At 38.2% G+C, this 16033-nt stretch overlaps 1 protein-coding gene across 3 annotated transcripts in view; it reads left to right on the top strand.

Annotated features, from left to right (window-relative positions):
• The window catches only part of ksr2 (kinase suppressor of ras 2), a 117221-nt gene that overhangs the window by 86862 nt on the left and 14326 nt on the right, over positions 1-16033 (top strand). For all 3 annotated transcript variants that reach the window (XM_035913410.2, XM_006803865.3, XM_006803864.3), the window contains exons 14-19: positions 283-352; positions 4523-4571; positions 5550-5911; positions 9408-9504; positions 9599-9732; positions 14653-14787. In XM_035913410.2, the coding sequence (XP_035769303.1) occupies positions 283-352; positions 4523-4571; positions 5550-5911; positions 9408-9504; positions 9599-9732; positions 14653-14787 (847 nt within the window). The remainder of the gene's footprint in view (positions 1-282; positions 353-4522; positions 4572-5549; positions 5912-9407; positions 9505-9598; positions 9733-14652; positions 14788-16033) is intronic.

The following is a 16033-nucleotide window of genomic DNA, read 5'->3' as shown; positions in this document are numbered from 1 at the left end:
TGATAGTTAGCAATGATAGCTGAAAACAGAAGGCTTACAATGATGATAGCATTGCTGCTACTGCATTTTACTGGGAAAGAAAAACTATTTTGCCTTGTGTAATAGTATCACAGTTTTGACACAGCTGGTATTTCGGTCACCACTGTGGCTCTGTGGTAGCTGGTGTTCCCTAGCTTTTCTATTACATGATAAGCAGCACCACCAATGTTAAAAATGACTTTTAATGAATGCAGTTTTGTTTCAATTCGTTAATTTGATGTGTTGTAACTCGAATGCTTCCAGATGTTGCTCCCGAGGCTCCTCCTAGCCGAGCTCCGCAGGTCATTCTGCATCCCGTTCTTTCTGAACCAGGGTAAGTAAAATCAATGACAGAAATAGTTCAGTAGAACCACATGAATATATTTAAAGAAAGAAAGTACTACCAATCATCTTTTCTCTCTGTCAGTCTGCCTTTTCCTCATCTGCATGCTTTCTCTCCTTCTCCTCCTCCCCTCTTCCCCCTTTCTCTCTGTGGTAGTTGGTCAGAGGCCAAGTCGAACTTATTGGAGCACAGATATTTGGGTGGCAATTTCAATGCGAGGGACGACATGATGATTACTCAGAGACTAATGTTAGCATGGCCTTTAGTTCACGCTACACTTGGGATGCCAAGTGGATTTTCACTAGCTCTTTGAGGAAGCCAGTGGTCATAGGAAGACAACCGGAAGAGAAGGATTAGTGATGAGATGCCTCTCGACCCAGATGTTAATTAAATCAGATCTCAATATATAACATGAAACGGGGCAAGAATCTATAGGAAGATGATCAGTTGTGATGAAATACAGGTCATGCTGAAAGACTGGAGTAGATTAATCAAGAACAAATAATTTTATTTAAAAAAAAATCAACATGGTAGTAAGACTGGGAAAAAAAATCTAAAGTATGACTTTTACACTGAGGTACGGGGCTGTACATGTACAAGCTGTCTTTGATGTCGTCATGCCTCATTTATATAGCAGCTGCCAGATTTGAGATTAAAAAACAGGAAGGCGACGTCTGGAAATAATAGGAATCATACAAAAATAATGGCATGCATACATAACAATAGACTCCATGTGTGGGATAGTTTAGCATTTAGCATTGCATTCATTACCATAATCATTATAATGTGAGGCAAAATATTGTTTTCTGTATCTTGAAACCACATTCAGGCGTTGAGCTGTAAAGCTTCACTGTCAGTTTTTCACAAGGTGCTCCAAATGCATGCATATGAGTTTTGTTTTGTTGTTATACTGGTCTCTGTGTACACTCCGGGGCTGATTGTGAATGAGTTGCAGCTGGCAAATTTTGTCATCTCACTGAGGACAAAATATTCATTATTATTGAGACTAGTAGACTGAATTTATTCACAGCCAAACGGGTATACAGGAAAGGAAGATGTGTACAGCCCACAATGAAAAGCCAACTATTTTGTTATTAGGCTTTTAACAATTAACAACACCCATGTGACTGTGACAGCTAAGAACTAAAAGACTTGATATTAGTTTGTTTGTCAATAAGAAAAACGGGGTTTTAACATTTATTGAAATCAGAGCAGCAGGAGACTGTATATAAAACACTAATTAAATGACAAAGAAAAGCCCCTTGTACTCTCTCTTGGGGAAATAGATAAGAGTCATTACCTGTTCCACCAATATTAACCATTCAAGGTTTGAGACATTGTATTTTATTTTTGCTTTTCATAGAAATATGTTCATAACTTCTACCAGAGCCAGCTTGTAGGAAGTTATGAAAAGGCATGAACTACAGTAAATTAAGAAAACAAAATGTATAACTACTACTGAGAAATGCTAGCTGACTCATAAGGCTGCACACTCTGACCTGAATGCCCCCCAAAAAATTCTCCATTAGTTTCAGTCAATAAATGCATCATAATTCACCTTGGATTCTTAACATATAATATATCTGTATTTATTCTTGATTTGGGCATTCACATACAGCTAAATATTTAGGAATCATGAATCTCTTGAGAAAAGAGCAAGAGAAAACTCATTTAAAAACCCATATCTTTGGCACCTTTTCTCCATTTTTCCCCTTTCTCTTTCCCGTTCATCGTTCCCTGCCTTTTTGACAAATGGGAATGCATAAGCGTGGTTATAAAACCCACATTCTTCTGATTTAATTAATGTTATCGCCCCTCCTGTCCCTTCTTTGTATGTTCTTACAGTGGCAGCTGGCAGATTTCTTTGCCCTTAATAGCTTCATCTCAGGGTTAATGAGGGCCTGTTTTAGACCCGAACGCCCTGCAGGATTCCCTCATTAGAGCAGAGATCGAACCGGTGGTAGCAGCCCTTGGCGCCACAGGAATCACATTATTTTATATGCTGCCTCACCTATGGTCTTTTCAGTCAAGGGTTGCTCTGCGAACAAGTGTTAATATACCATAGAATGTGGGGAGTTATACACTGATGTTACACAGACGATTATGTGGACAGTGGGGGTTGAGTGGAATAAGGGAAACGGGTTCATTTATGTCATGTGAGTGGCTGTAGGTGACAATGTACACGCCTGGGTCAGAAAGTAATAAGGGCACAGGGTGCAAATGCACTTAAAAACTCATAAAATGAATGTGAAAATAAAAATTAGGGTCAGAAAAAGGCTGCCACTAATGAGAAGACCTCTCTCTTACATTTCCCCCTGTTCACATTGTAGTTATTTATCTATTAAATGGTCTCAGTATCATTGTGTTTTTGCCACCTGAGACATTGCAGATGATTCACAGCATAAAAGCCTGTGGTTCAGTAATTCTTTTCATTGTAATGTGTGCAAAAAAAATAATAGCTTTTTTAGGTGAAAAAAGACACATTGCCAAGAAAAATTGTGCTAAAGAATGAAAAAAAAAATACAAAAATAAAATGTAACTCCTGAAAAACACACTGACAAAAGGAAACACGATTAATAATAAAGTAAACACTGGAGATAGACTAGTTGTGAGAGGTAAAAAATAAATAAATCTGTATCTAGTATTTAGAAATATCAGAAAAGAAATATTGGTTTTTAAAGTTTAAAATAAGACAAATCTAATAACAAAATAGCTATTCACAAAGACCAGCTCATCTCATAGTCATTGAAATGGCCTCTATAAAAGACCTTATGTGTTATAATGGGATTCTGAATCTACAGCATGTCTCTTCTTTGGTGTCTAGGTAAAAGCACAATAGAAAGGTTACCGGCTCAGAAAATAAGGTGGCATGCAGCTTTTAAATTGCAGGTCTCAGAGCTGCCTGCAGATATTTATTTCATTGTTTAAAAGTGCACAAAAAGTATCACTAAAACCAAATATTTCAGACCTTCAGAGCTTCATTGGTGCTTAATGATTCTGGGTTCAGACCTTTTTAAAAATATTCATGTGCCATTCTCATGCTAAGTACCGAGATCGGTTGAACACTGGCCAAAATCACTGGTTCTGATATGCACATTTGCCTGTACAAAATCTCTCAGGAACACGAGACTGATTTATTGCTGTTATTCTGTAGGAAGTTGAATCGACTGACAGGAAAGTAACAAATTTTGTAAAAGGAAAAAAAATGTTGTGAAAGTGGTACAAAGAAGTACAAACAAAACACAACAGCAGTGAACCCTGGACAGGCATTTTAATCGATGGAGAGGGCTCCAGCACCCAAAAGGCATCACAAATGACATTCAGTCATTTATACTTTAATAGCAACTTTAAAAACAAAAAGCAAAAAAAAGAAAATTCCTACTTTTTAGTCAGAGACAACCAGGTGTTGTAAAACAGAGCGCAATTCAGTCTTTGTGACAGACACACAGGGGAAAGGGTGTCAAGAGAAGTTATCTATTGCCAATTAGAATATATGAGGTGCAGGTGCAATCAGTTCATCTGGGTATAGAGACAAAAAACTGCAACAGCAGTTCTTGTTGTAGTTTTTGTGGTAATCTTTGATTCTTTTTTTGTGTTTACTTTTCTGCTTCCTCAATAGTTGGAAACTATTGTGAGAACTTGAACATTTGTCATGACTTAATATGACACAGGAGTTAGTATATTGCCATCCACAGACGGTATTCAGACATATTCATTATCTGTTTGTGAAATGATTTAGAGGTTATAGTGGTGACGCATCATATGGAATGACACACATCAGTGCACACACAATAGTCGTCCAGATAAAGATCAGCCTGTCTGATCATGTGTAGAGGCTACATTACTGATATCTACCGCAAAACCATCTCTGCTCCCAGCACGCATGAAAACTATTTAATGTAATAACTATTTGAAACATACAAATATCACAGCAATACTAACTCAGTTCAGTTCAGTTTTATTTATATGGCACCAAATCTCAAAGCGCTTTAGATGGAAATACTTTGGTTTCAGATGCACATACATATAGATGGCTTTAGAACATGCTTATACTAATACTAATACTACACAATCAAGGTATACACTCAATAAAGAATTTAAAACCTGCAAAGATATTTTTCCTCACGAATATATTTCTTCTCTTCCTCCTTTTTATTTTAGCAATGAGGGCAACCCTTTGCTTCAAATCGAAGTTGAACCTACATCAGACGTGAGTATGACCTTTGTTGTGCTTTCAGCGTGTGCGGATCTAGTTCTGTTCAGTCCTTGCATTGCTGATAGTACTGACAATTATGTCAGTAATATCAGTGTGTAATTGCTGGTGAATGCGAATGAAGACTAAATACCACTCTCACCAACACTTGTCACAGTCATTTGCGTTGTTCTCTCATTTAGCATAATTTGTCTCAGCTCTGTGAGGAGCCTTTAGGTAAGTTATGCGTCAAAAGCAACAAGAAGGAAAAGACATCTCCGCCGCTCGTCATTGCTATTTCTATAACAATGATATAATTTGAGAAAATGTGATGCAGATTGCGTTGAATGATATTCCAGCAGGCGCCTTGGAGTAGGTCATTTTCTCTCTTGCGGTGCATTATATTTAAAATCAAATCAGAGTAAATCAACCACTTTTCCCTGTGGTTGTTTTCCCTTTTTTTATCAGTCTATTTTTTATTGGTAACAGTCTAAACAGTCAGTATTTCAAGTGCAAACAGCCACAGAAAAATCATTATATATAGAGGCAACACAGACATACAGTATTTCTATACAAGAATGTACATATACAATCCTATTTATAAGTAAAATAGTACTCAATACATTCACTTATAAGCTAAAATATATCACATCATATGCTATACTCATTGTAAAATATATATTGTTACAAGGAAAGATGATTTATTTATGTATTTATGTATATATAAAATGAAAAATTGACATTACCATCTGATGAAAACTGTTCATCCTGGGAATACAGAGCTTTTGCTACATCTAAATCTTGGTGGGTTGGAGAAGCTTTTTGCCGATAATTATGCTTCTCTTAAATGGCATTTGTATAAATAAAATAATAAAACATCCATCTGCTATCTTGCTGGAATGATTTAACACTACCTTTTTGTGTATAATGGCATTTTGATTCCATACATGTGTAAGAAATTCAAGCTACCCACAGTTCAATTTTGCTTTATCACAGAATGAGGAAGGTAATGACGAGGACTCTGGTGATGAGTTTGAGGAGATGAACTTGTCGCTCCTGTCGGCTCGAAACTTCCCACGTAAGGCCAGTCAGACCAGTATCTTCCTGCAGGAATGGGACATCCCCTTTGAGCAACTAGAGATTGGGGAGATGATTGGTAAGGGTCGCTTTGGAAAGGTTTTCCATGGACGATGGCATGGCGAGGTCGCCATTCGCTTAATTGACATTGAGCGTGATAATGAAGACCAGCTGAAGGCCTTCAAACGTGAGGTGATGGCCTACCGAAACACTCGCCATGAAAATGTGGTGCTCTTTATGGGGGCCTGCATGAGCCCACCACATCTGGCCATCATTACCAGGTAAGGATAAAGATCTAAGTTTGAATTAAGGTGTCCCTGATAAAGCTCTACACCTCTGACAGACATTGATCACACTTAAGTACTTTGCTATATTGTGTGATTGTCCTTTCTACCGGCTCACAAGCTGAGCTTCACTACAAAAAGCAGCTAATGAACACTTGAATGTAGCTACCTGTCAAGGTCTAGGAGAGAAACATGAACAAATGCACTGAGGATTTTATATTTTGTTTTCTTACGTGGCAGCAAAAAAAAAAAAAGGGATACAAGCAAACAGTTTACCAGCAACAGATTACTTAATTTAGAAACTAAATAAAAAATGACTTGAATTTCAGAATTTACAAGAAAGTAATCTGAGTACCTTAAAGAATTAACTTGTAAACACGTCATGTCTTATAGTTTAATGTCCAGAAATAATATTGAATAATAAGGAAACTACAATATTTGCATGGCCTAAAAGGTCAGTTAAAGTGCCACTTTAAAATAATACAAGTTGAGTTTGAAGAACTTTTTAAAACAACATCTATTGTTCTTTATAATTGCAGTCATAATGGTGTCCATCAATAGCCCTATATTAGAATATGTTATAGTACACAATGGTTCATTTGAGCTTTTTAAGCAGGCTGCAAAAATAATATACAGATGGCAATGAAAAGAATGCTGACCATAAAAACAAATGAAAGTACAGTGCAATTATAAAAAGCAATATAATGAGACTCCATAAATGGATCATCGCAGATAAAATGCAGCAATGTTCATATGGGTTATCTGTAGGGAAAAAAATTATATAACTCTAACCAGCGTAACTGTCTGTCCGTCCGTCCGTCCGTCCGTCCGTCCATCCATCCATCCATCCATCCATCCGTTCATCATTTTCACAGCTCTAAAATGTGTAGTTTGGTCTGCTTCTGAACTTGAGAGAATGACCATTTTATGGCTTTGACAGTCAGTACTGGTCACCTAGCATTCATTCTAGATCAGCCACAGACCTTCCCTCCTTTAGAAATATGAGTTTAGAGTGTCTGACAATGGGATGTCGAGAGGTTATGATTAGAGCAGGCTGCTGCTGTTGCTGAATAGATGAACCAACCACTCACCATAGCAATAGTGCATTTGTCTTCACTACAGTGCAACAGCAGATAATATGAGGTTAGAGTGGACTTGAAGATTTCTCTCTCTTTAATTATTTCATGTATTAGTGTTTACATTTAGGCAGATTTAAGTACTGTAAGTGTTTTGCCACTTATAACAATTAAGAGAAAGGTTGTTTTCTTGTTAAAGAACATCACGAGGAGTACTCTCATTTAATTAATTAGCAGAGCTAATGACGTTCAGAAGGAAATTATTAGCAGTCCTATTGTCATCTACATAGGCTGTGAACAACAAGGAAGTCTTGCAATTTTTATACATTGTCTCTGCATATATTTGTTTTGAAGGGACTGTCCATCTCTTACTAAGTGTACAACTTTAAATATGCTTTAGGAAGCAAAGTTACATGCACAAATGCACTAATCCCTTCCATCATATTTACTGTTTTAAATGACCAGTTGTATGATTTCTGAGATATTGCATCTGATGCCAGTTGAAATTGCTGTATGCATGGGGGAGCTAACAGGTGAGCTGGCTGCTTCTCAGAAATCCCCGCTGGTGATTGCTGAAAATAATAGCGAATGTCAGTGCAACAGGTGGCTTTGTTATCCACTAATACTCTGCTTCTCACACCACAAGGATAAAAAAAGTTACTACAAAATAGTCTTCATATTACTCATGTAGATCAAAGTGCAAAACGAAGCACACTGGTTTATTAAAGATTTCAGGCTGCATTAATAGGAACATAAATATTGATTGAAACGTTTTCCTTTAACTGTTTCCTTTATGTTGGTTGATTATGTTGGGCATAGAGGATACAGTGATATTACTGCTGGATTTTATTCATGTAAATTGCATAATTCATTTTGAAGCACAAAGGTGATTTTCAGAATGTTAAGGTGGACTCATTAGTTTTCCATCATCTTGTCTTCCATTAAATACACCCTTTCTTCTTAGACTAGATTATCCATATCATATTTGCCGTAGGTATAAAAGTAACTGTCATAAGATATTCAATATGCATAAAAAATTCAACTGGCTTTAGATTTAACCAGCCAGCATTTGTTAGTTTAATAAAAGACGTGTAAAGAGAGGTTTTAAATATAAAAAATGAGGCTGTCATGAGATTGTTTCAGGAATGAATATGTATGAGCTGGTAGCTTTGGGTCCTTTGTTGGTCACCTGCATGGCACAGTCGGGGTTGAGGGCTTCAAGTGTGAGGCAGGGGGTGTTTGTTGAGCTGCCTATTAAAATGCCATTTTGATGGCACCCCTCCAGAAATATCACACTGTCTAGCTGAAATACAGTCTAGCTCCATTCTGGCTTACAGTGAACTTCCCTTTTAATTCATAGGATGGCATTTTATCCTATGATCCAGTGTCTCAAACTCCAGTAATGCATTCACACTCGTGAACTTCTGGACAAGTATTTTTTCTTTTTATGTAACACTGAACATTTAAAAGATGAGGATTAGATGAAGTGGAGAGAGGTGAAAATTTAACCATTTTGTGGACTGTGTCAGTATTGGTCTCAATTCTTATATATTTGTTTTTTTTACGGATGACAAAGAGACTCATTCAAGCCTGCGGTTAAGTTTACATCACATTGTACAGACTATAAACATGTCAGGCGCTTGTTGATACTTTGATGATTAATTACAGCAGCACAGCATAGTGTGTGTTCACAGTCTAGGCACCCAGCTCACCACTCATCAATATGTAAGTAAAATTGGGGGTTTGTAATTAACTATTCCCCTGAGTTTACAGGTGGATACTGGGGCAGTGGAGGGGTTTAAATAGTAGGCTGCAAGGCTGGGTAGTGGACATTGACATGTAAGAGGGACACATTGGAGATTTTTTGTAGCTTAACTAGACCACCAAAATGGGAGAGCATGTTTGGTATATGAAATGAGGACAGAAAGGCACAATATGTGTGTAAAACAGTGCAGCTCGAGTTTCCTGCTTCTTCTGCTTCTTTGCTCCATTTCATTTAAAATATGATTCCAAAACAATTTTGAGTTCTCTGTTAGAAGCAATATATAAGTATCAGTCCATTTACCATATTCACTTATCTTGTATGAATTTTTTTCTTTTATTCTTAGGAGAGCAGTACAGGAGTCCTTTATTTTAACTTCTTTGTATACGAGGTTTTAGCCCTGCACTTATCAGTTGCTTTCTACAAGCTTCATGAATCACTTCTCTTTGCAACTTTGATGTACAAAGCATGATTGAAACATATTGGAATGACAGGAAACCAGTGACAAACTAAGCTGAAAATACTCATTTAAAAGTTTCGAAAGGAATTATTTTAGATTGACTTATAACATCTAAATAATGTAGAGATTTTATCAAATTCGTATACCTATTGGCATTGTTGAGTAGTAAACCCTGAATTTTACTGTCTTTTCCAGCTTTTGTAAAGGCAGGACACTTTATTCTGTGGTGCGAGATGCCAAAGTTGTCCTGGATGTTAACAAGACACGACAGATTGCGCAAGAGATGGTCAAGGTAAAATAACTCTGCACTGATTTCTCCAAAACACTTCAGCAGAATGCCACGTATTGCAAGGTGTCCCACCCTCCCTCCCTCTTTCTGTCCTCAGGGGATGGGCTACCTCCACGCAAAGGGGATCTTACACAAAGACATGAAGTCCAAGAATGTGTTTTATGACAATGGCAAAGTCGTCATCACTGACTTTGGGCTCTTCACCATATCTGGAGTTCTGCAGGCTGGCAGGTAATTATGTTCAATACACTTATGGGACAGGAACGCTTTCGTTAGCATTTGCAATACATGAATTAGTCTTGGAGAGAAACTGAAAGTTCTGACACGTGTAGTGCAGAGACAACAAAACCTTTGGTCCATGCAGTGGATACGCTGCACATTTGTGTGATGAAAATGTCATCTTGTTATGTATTTAAACCCTACTTTTTTATTATTACTGCATACATTTTTTTAACACTGTTCAATTATAATGAATGGTGTTGCTTCCTTTTCTGTTTTTGAAAACCTCTGTTGCAACATGTCTAATTTGCATAACGGTTGTCGTTAAGATTACATTCATGCGCAAATAATTGAAAACTGTTTTTTTTTCTATAAGTAATTACAGTTCCCATAAAAGCTTCACACTTGTCCCCTCAAGAACTCAAACAGTGTTAAACAGAAATGTCCAAGATATAAAGAAAACATGAGTAACCAGGTCAAGGAGGAGCAAATAAATTCAAAAATGGCTGGATAAATTTGCCCTTACAAACAGTACAGCAGAACTATTTGTTCTGTGAATCATCAGCAATAGTTAAAATGCTCAAAATTATTTCCCATGCCAATGAAAAAATATATATGTATGACACCCAACATCTAGACCAAAATCGAAACAACTAGTAGCTCAGTGTTTCAACATCTGTAAGAAACAATTGCATTGTAACTAGATATTGACAATGTACAACACATACTACTACACATACTATACTACAGCAATGGTGAGCCAGGACATCAGATTCAGGGGGAGATATCATCATTACCACCCTCCAAAATTAGGTACAGAGCCCCTGGAAGAACTGGTGGGTTGGAGGTGTTAATGGAGCTGACCTAAAAGAGAAGATCATGGCTAAGCTGGAAACCTGGAGTCTGACTACATGACTACATGAAGTACCCTCTGAAAGTCTACTAAGAGATGTGAATGCAGCATTATAGACAATCCCTACTGCGACCATCACTAAAACCAACTAGTTGATATATCCCAACAGTGGTCCTTTAGATGCTTTGCTATAAGCTCAAGGTAGTAAAGGGAAGTTAGCAAAATTATTAAAACTATAGTAAAAGTGTGATGAAGAAAGTGCAACAACCTGCTCATACCTGAGGCCTTAGAAACGCCCAACCAAAGACTGACCTCTGCACATCTTCAGGGATAGAAGCCGGAAGAATAAACTAGCTGTTCTCCATTGAACCATCCAAGGTGTACTCTCAGTGGTGGAGGACAATAGGAGAGCAACCCCACCAAGGCTGAACATAGAGCAATACTGGAAGAGCATATGGGAGAATATTGCAACACAACAATGCTCAGTGGCTTGCAAATCTAAGAGAAGGTCACAGCAACTTCCTTGAACAGGACCCAGTAACCATGAGAGTGGCAGATATAAAAGAAACAACTTCAAGTGTGAAGCTGGATAGTACCGGGACCTGATAAGATTCACACCTACTGACTAAAGAAACTAACTGTGGTCCATGAACATCTGGCCGCTGCTAATGGATGAGACCCACCTGGAATGGCTAACTGAAAACCAGTCCTGATAGTCAAGGATCCCCAGAAGGGCCTAGTTCCATCCAACTACTAGCCGATAATCTGCATTAGTGCCTTGTCAGGCATCATAGTGGCTGAGATGAACAAGCACATGGCTCAGTTCATCAGTTTGGCCTGGAAAGGAATCAGCATTGCACCAACTACTGGTAGGCAGATCAGTCATTTGAGACTGTAAGACCAGACTGACCAACCTCTGGACTGCCTGGATTGACTACAAGAATGCCTATGACTCGGTGTCTCACACATGGATCCTGGAATGCTTAGAACCAATCAACAGGACCCTAAGAACCTTCAACAGGAATTCAGTGGGGGATGTGGCGAAAAACACTGGAGGTAAACCTTAAGCTAGTTGCATAAGTGTGTTTATATTTTGTCACCATTGTTGTTCTGCACAGATTTAAAAAACGTCAGATAAATCATTAACTAGGATACTGACTACAGCATAGAGCAAATGTCAGCCTTCTCCTCTATATCGATGACATCAAGCTCTATACCACCGATTGAAGTTGAATGCTTGGGCATGAATTGAGCTGCGGTTTGGGAAAGGCCTTGAAGGGAACTGGCGGCGGCTCCAGGGCCTGGCAGATCCCCATGTACTAAATAGAAGTGAAGAAGTTAAAGGATTGAAAAGGGGAGGGAGGGTGAGGCACGTAAACGAGAATGAACAGCTTGTAGAACTGAGGGAACCTATATAGATGAGAACTGGAAGGAGCATGTTTGGAGGCGTGTTCCTGCTCCTGAAATTGCAATACTTTATCTACAGTTGAACTGGAGAAGTGTAGTTGGATGGTAACAAAAAGAGGAAACGCAATCAGAATGGAGGCGATTGCACTACCAGAAGGGAACATTGCAGACACTGAAGACAGCTACAAGTACCTGGGAATCCCACAAGCAAATGGGAGTCATGAAGAGTCTGCTAGGAAAGCCGCAATTACCAAATATCTCCCATGAGTAAGGCAAGTCCTGAGGAGTTAGCTGAATGGGAAGAACAAGATTTGGGCAATCAGCAGTGCCAGTGATCAGATACCCTGCTAGCCAAAGCAGCTGATAGAAGCCACTGACATCAAGACAAGAAAACTCCAAGGAAGTTGTCCCCTCAACTCTGAGACTAAGGCTAAGCAGAAAGAAGAAGGCCAAGGACCAGAGAAAGTCTTAGGGCCACTATCCGTGATGAAACAACATAGATCTATGATTTAATCAGAAAGATGGCCACACCTGATTATGTGCCTAGTGAATACCTCACTAGATAAATAAAGGCTGGAGTCTACCACACCAGGCAAGACCACCAGGCTGGAATATTATACAAGAACATCTGTGACAAGTCCCAAAATCATGGGATATGCCCCCTAGGGTAGTTAAGAATGTCTGAGCTAAAATCTTGTGGGACTTCCAGATACAGACGGACAAACAGGTGATACTAACCAACTGGACATAGTAGATAGATATTGCTATACCAAATGATTACTATACCAGGATGAAGGAACATAAAATCAACAAGAAGCTTGAGAAATACCACAGAGAGGAGCTAGAGGAAATGAGGAGGGTAAAATCAACAGTGGTATTCGTGGTACTCAGAACACCCAAAGCAGTGGCCTCCAAACTGGGCAAGTGGCTCACACAGGTATCAGGAATGACATCTGAGATCTCTGTCCAGAAGAGCACAGTCCTAGGAACAGCAATGCTGCAAAGGACCCTCATGTTGCCAGGCCTCTGAAAGAGGTAGTTAGTGAAAAAAAAAAAGTTTTAAATTTATGAAAAATTATTCTGTTCTAACAAAACTTATGTGTAGAGCATATTTGATCACAGCAGAGTTTATGCAGAAGTTTATGCAAAACTTCCCAGTCCACCTCGTACAGTGTACGAAAGCATTTTATTCATATTGATTTTTGCATGTTCATCTCTCATAAATCTGCAATTCATCATGACACTAGAGCCAAGTGTTAATGAGTTTTGTATAGCATAAACACTGGAAGCTTACTGCGAGATCATTATCATTAAAACAGATATGGTGTTCAAAACTACAACGATGTACTTGCACTTGTAGTAATTGCACTAGTTGAAAGGGATAAGCCATTTTTAATCTGTGGTTACATTTAGTGTTTTTAAAAGCAGACCAAATGCCAATATATTAACAGCAACAACATCAACATTTTCTGTTTGAAAAAAATAAGTTATTTTGGCATCTCATTTGAAGCAAAATGATGTTATTATGACATCTGCATTATAAATATGAAGCTACGATCTGTAGCTGCTTAGTTTGGCATAAACTGGAGAAAGCTGGTCATTCCCAAAGTTAACAAAACCCCCCAAATACCTATAATCTTGTTTTATAGAAGGTAATTGGAGCTTTTTTGTGATGAAAGATCTTCATGGACACTGCAGCCAGTCACTAGCTACAATACATAACATCCCTTTTAAAAGCAAAGTAATTTTACACTGTTTGTGTGCAGACTAAAGAGGCCAGATTCAGTTCATTTCTGAGCTTTAGATATGCTGAAATTCTTCATATCTAGAATGCACACTGGTGAAAAGAAGTAAGATTATTTCCCTGTCACTTGTTTTGAAGCACTGATTTTATTAAATTGTCACCCTCACAGCTGGCTGATCTGTTTGGACAATTATGATAAATACTAGCCAGAGCACTTTATGTAGTTTTGACCACTGTGACTATGAATAATGATCAAATTTCACCCACTAGCATTCTAACAACATCTGCTGACATTTGGATATATTGCCATTATCAGCGTAACATAAGTGTGCCATCTTAGCATGAGTAACGCACACACTAATCATAACAAGTTTCACGAATTCAAGTGACACCAATAAGGTAAGAGCTGTGCGTATTTTGGTTGTGTTGTTAAAACATAAGAACTGTACATTGAGAGTAAGACAATGACAAGTCTTTGTTTATCTCCTTTTCTTGTTTTTATATTGTAGCGTTGCAATTCAGTGGATTTTAAATCCACAATCCGATGCGCTTCAAAACTTTAACACAGATTGTGATCAAGACTTAATTTCCTGCAGTGTGACTTGCAAAAACTTTGAAAACTGTCATTTACACATCACCAATTTATTTCAAAGATAAAACCACTGTAACAGTTCAACCGAAAAGTAAAAGATGATGTTTATAAAATAGAATGGCAATTACACCAACTTACCAGTAATGCAACAGCAACAATAACGCTCATAGCTATATGAAAGAGTAATTGAAAAGCATTACAGATTCATCTTATTGGTGGTTTTTGTATCTACAGTGTACTATAATGAAAATGAATCAGTGTAATAGCTTGGCAGCATGATACAGTAGATCAATAAGCCCTGACAAGTCTCCATCTGCACATTTTCACTCTCTACAGCCGCAGAGAAGATAAACTGAGGATCCCCAACGGCTGGTTGTGCCACCTAGCCCCTGAAATCATCCAGCAGCTCTCTCCAGAAACAGAAGAGGACAAGCTTCCTTTCTCCAAGCAGTCAGATGTCTTTGCTTTTGGGTGAGAGTCCTCTTACCAGATGCCCCCTAGTTTGTTTGTCCAGACGGCATCCGAGCCTGGAGGATTATAGCAGACTGTTGACAAAGAGGGTTTACAAACTCCAAATATGTGTGTGAACTTAATAAATACTCTGCACCACATGAGGCAACTCTCATTAACACTTTTAAGATCTCATTATAGATAGAGATTTTTTACTGCTGTACAAAGACTAGTGTACAAAGACATGTTTAATATAGTGATCTGATATAATAAATGACATTTTTTATGCTATTTCCAGTCTTTATACATCCATTTCATAAGCATTTACTGAAAATGGGATTAACAGTGTTAAAACCTAATTATGTAAAATTGTGATTTTGGCATAGACTCCACTTGGCATTGCTCACCTGATTAATAAACACTTAATCTATGTGATTTGACTGAAATACTGAGTGATTGGATCTATATTTATGATAAAGATGGGCTAGGGTAATGCACAAATAAGCAATAGCAGCTGAAAGACAGCAGAACACTGGGAAAACTAATTGGAGTATAAAATGCACACTGATTAGCGACTGGTGCACCCGTGTGTGTTAAAATCTTATTTGAGCAAATAATGCGAACCAAGAGGGGTTGCCTTTGCAAATGTGCAAAAGTGATTGAATAATTGCAGGTTGAATAATTGCAATAGTGATGGTGTGAAACTAAAGAAGTCGTCTAAGCAGGAGGACTGAATAGAAGAGAAACTAAACAAGTTTTGTGACTGAAGGTGTGCTCAGACGCATGATGCATTTTTCCATGCGCTCCTTTTGGTCAAAAACATCTCACTGATTTTTTCCATTATTACATACAGATTTCCTGTCTGAGTGTCACTCGGGTTTCTCAAACCAAGGTGTCCTCCAGCTCCTCCTCTGAAGCCCAATTTTAAATTCATCCTAACTTGATTAAAAAAGCCCCCCTGGCTCCTGTTCTTTCTCCAGTGACATTACTGCTTCATTTGAGGGGGTGGACCCTGCTCTGTTGACTCCTAACACAATTGCCTTCTCAGATGGTTCCCCATATGGAGGTCTCATCACTATATTATTCTAAAGGGAAGAAGAGTGCAACACTGGTGCACCATGTCCAGCTGCTCTGTTAGCATTTGTGTTACCTAGAGGTGACCCTCATGGCTTTTTTGCATATTCATCACCAATCAGCCATCATCTTTTTCCCCTTACTCCTGGCAAAGAGCTATTTTTATTCTACTCAAACTCGACACGCAGGAGCA

Source organism: Neolamprologus brichardi, chromosome 12, assembly GCF_056152115.1.
Source record: "Neolamprologus brichardi isolate AB-2024 chromosome 12, ASM5615211v1, whole genome shotgun sequence".
Taxonomy (NCBI): domain Eukaryota; kingdom Metazoa; phylum Chordata; class Actinopteri; order Cichliformes; family Cichlidae; genus Neolamprologus; species Neolamprologus brichardi.
The sequence above is the reverse complement of the archived record's forward strand: the minus strand, read 5'-3'. Positions and strand labels throughout refer to the sequence as shown.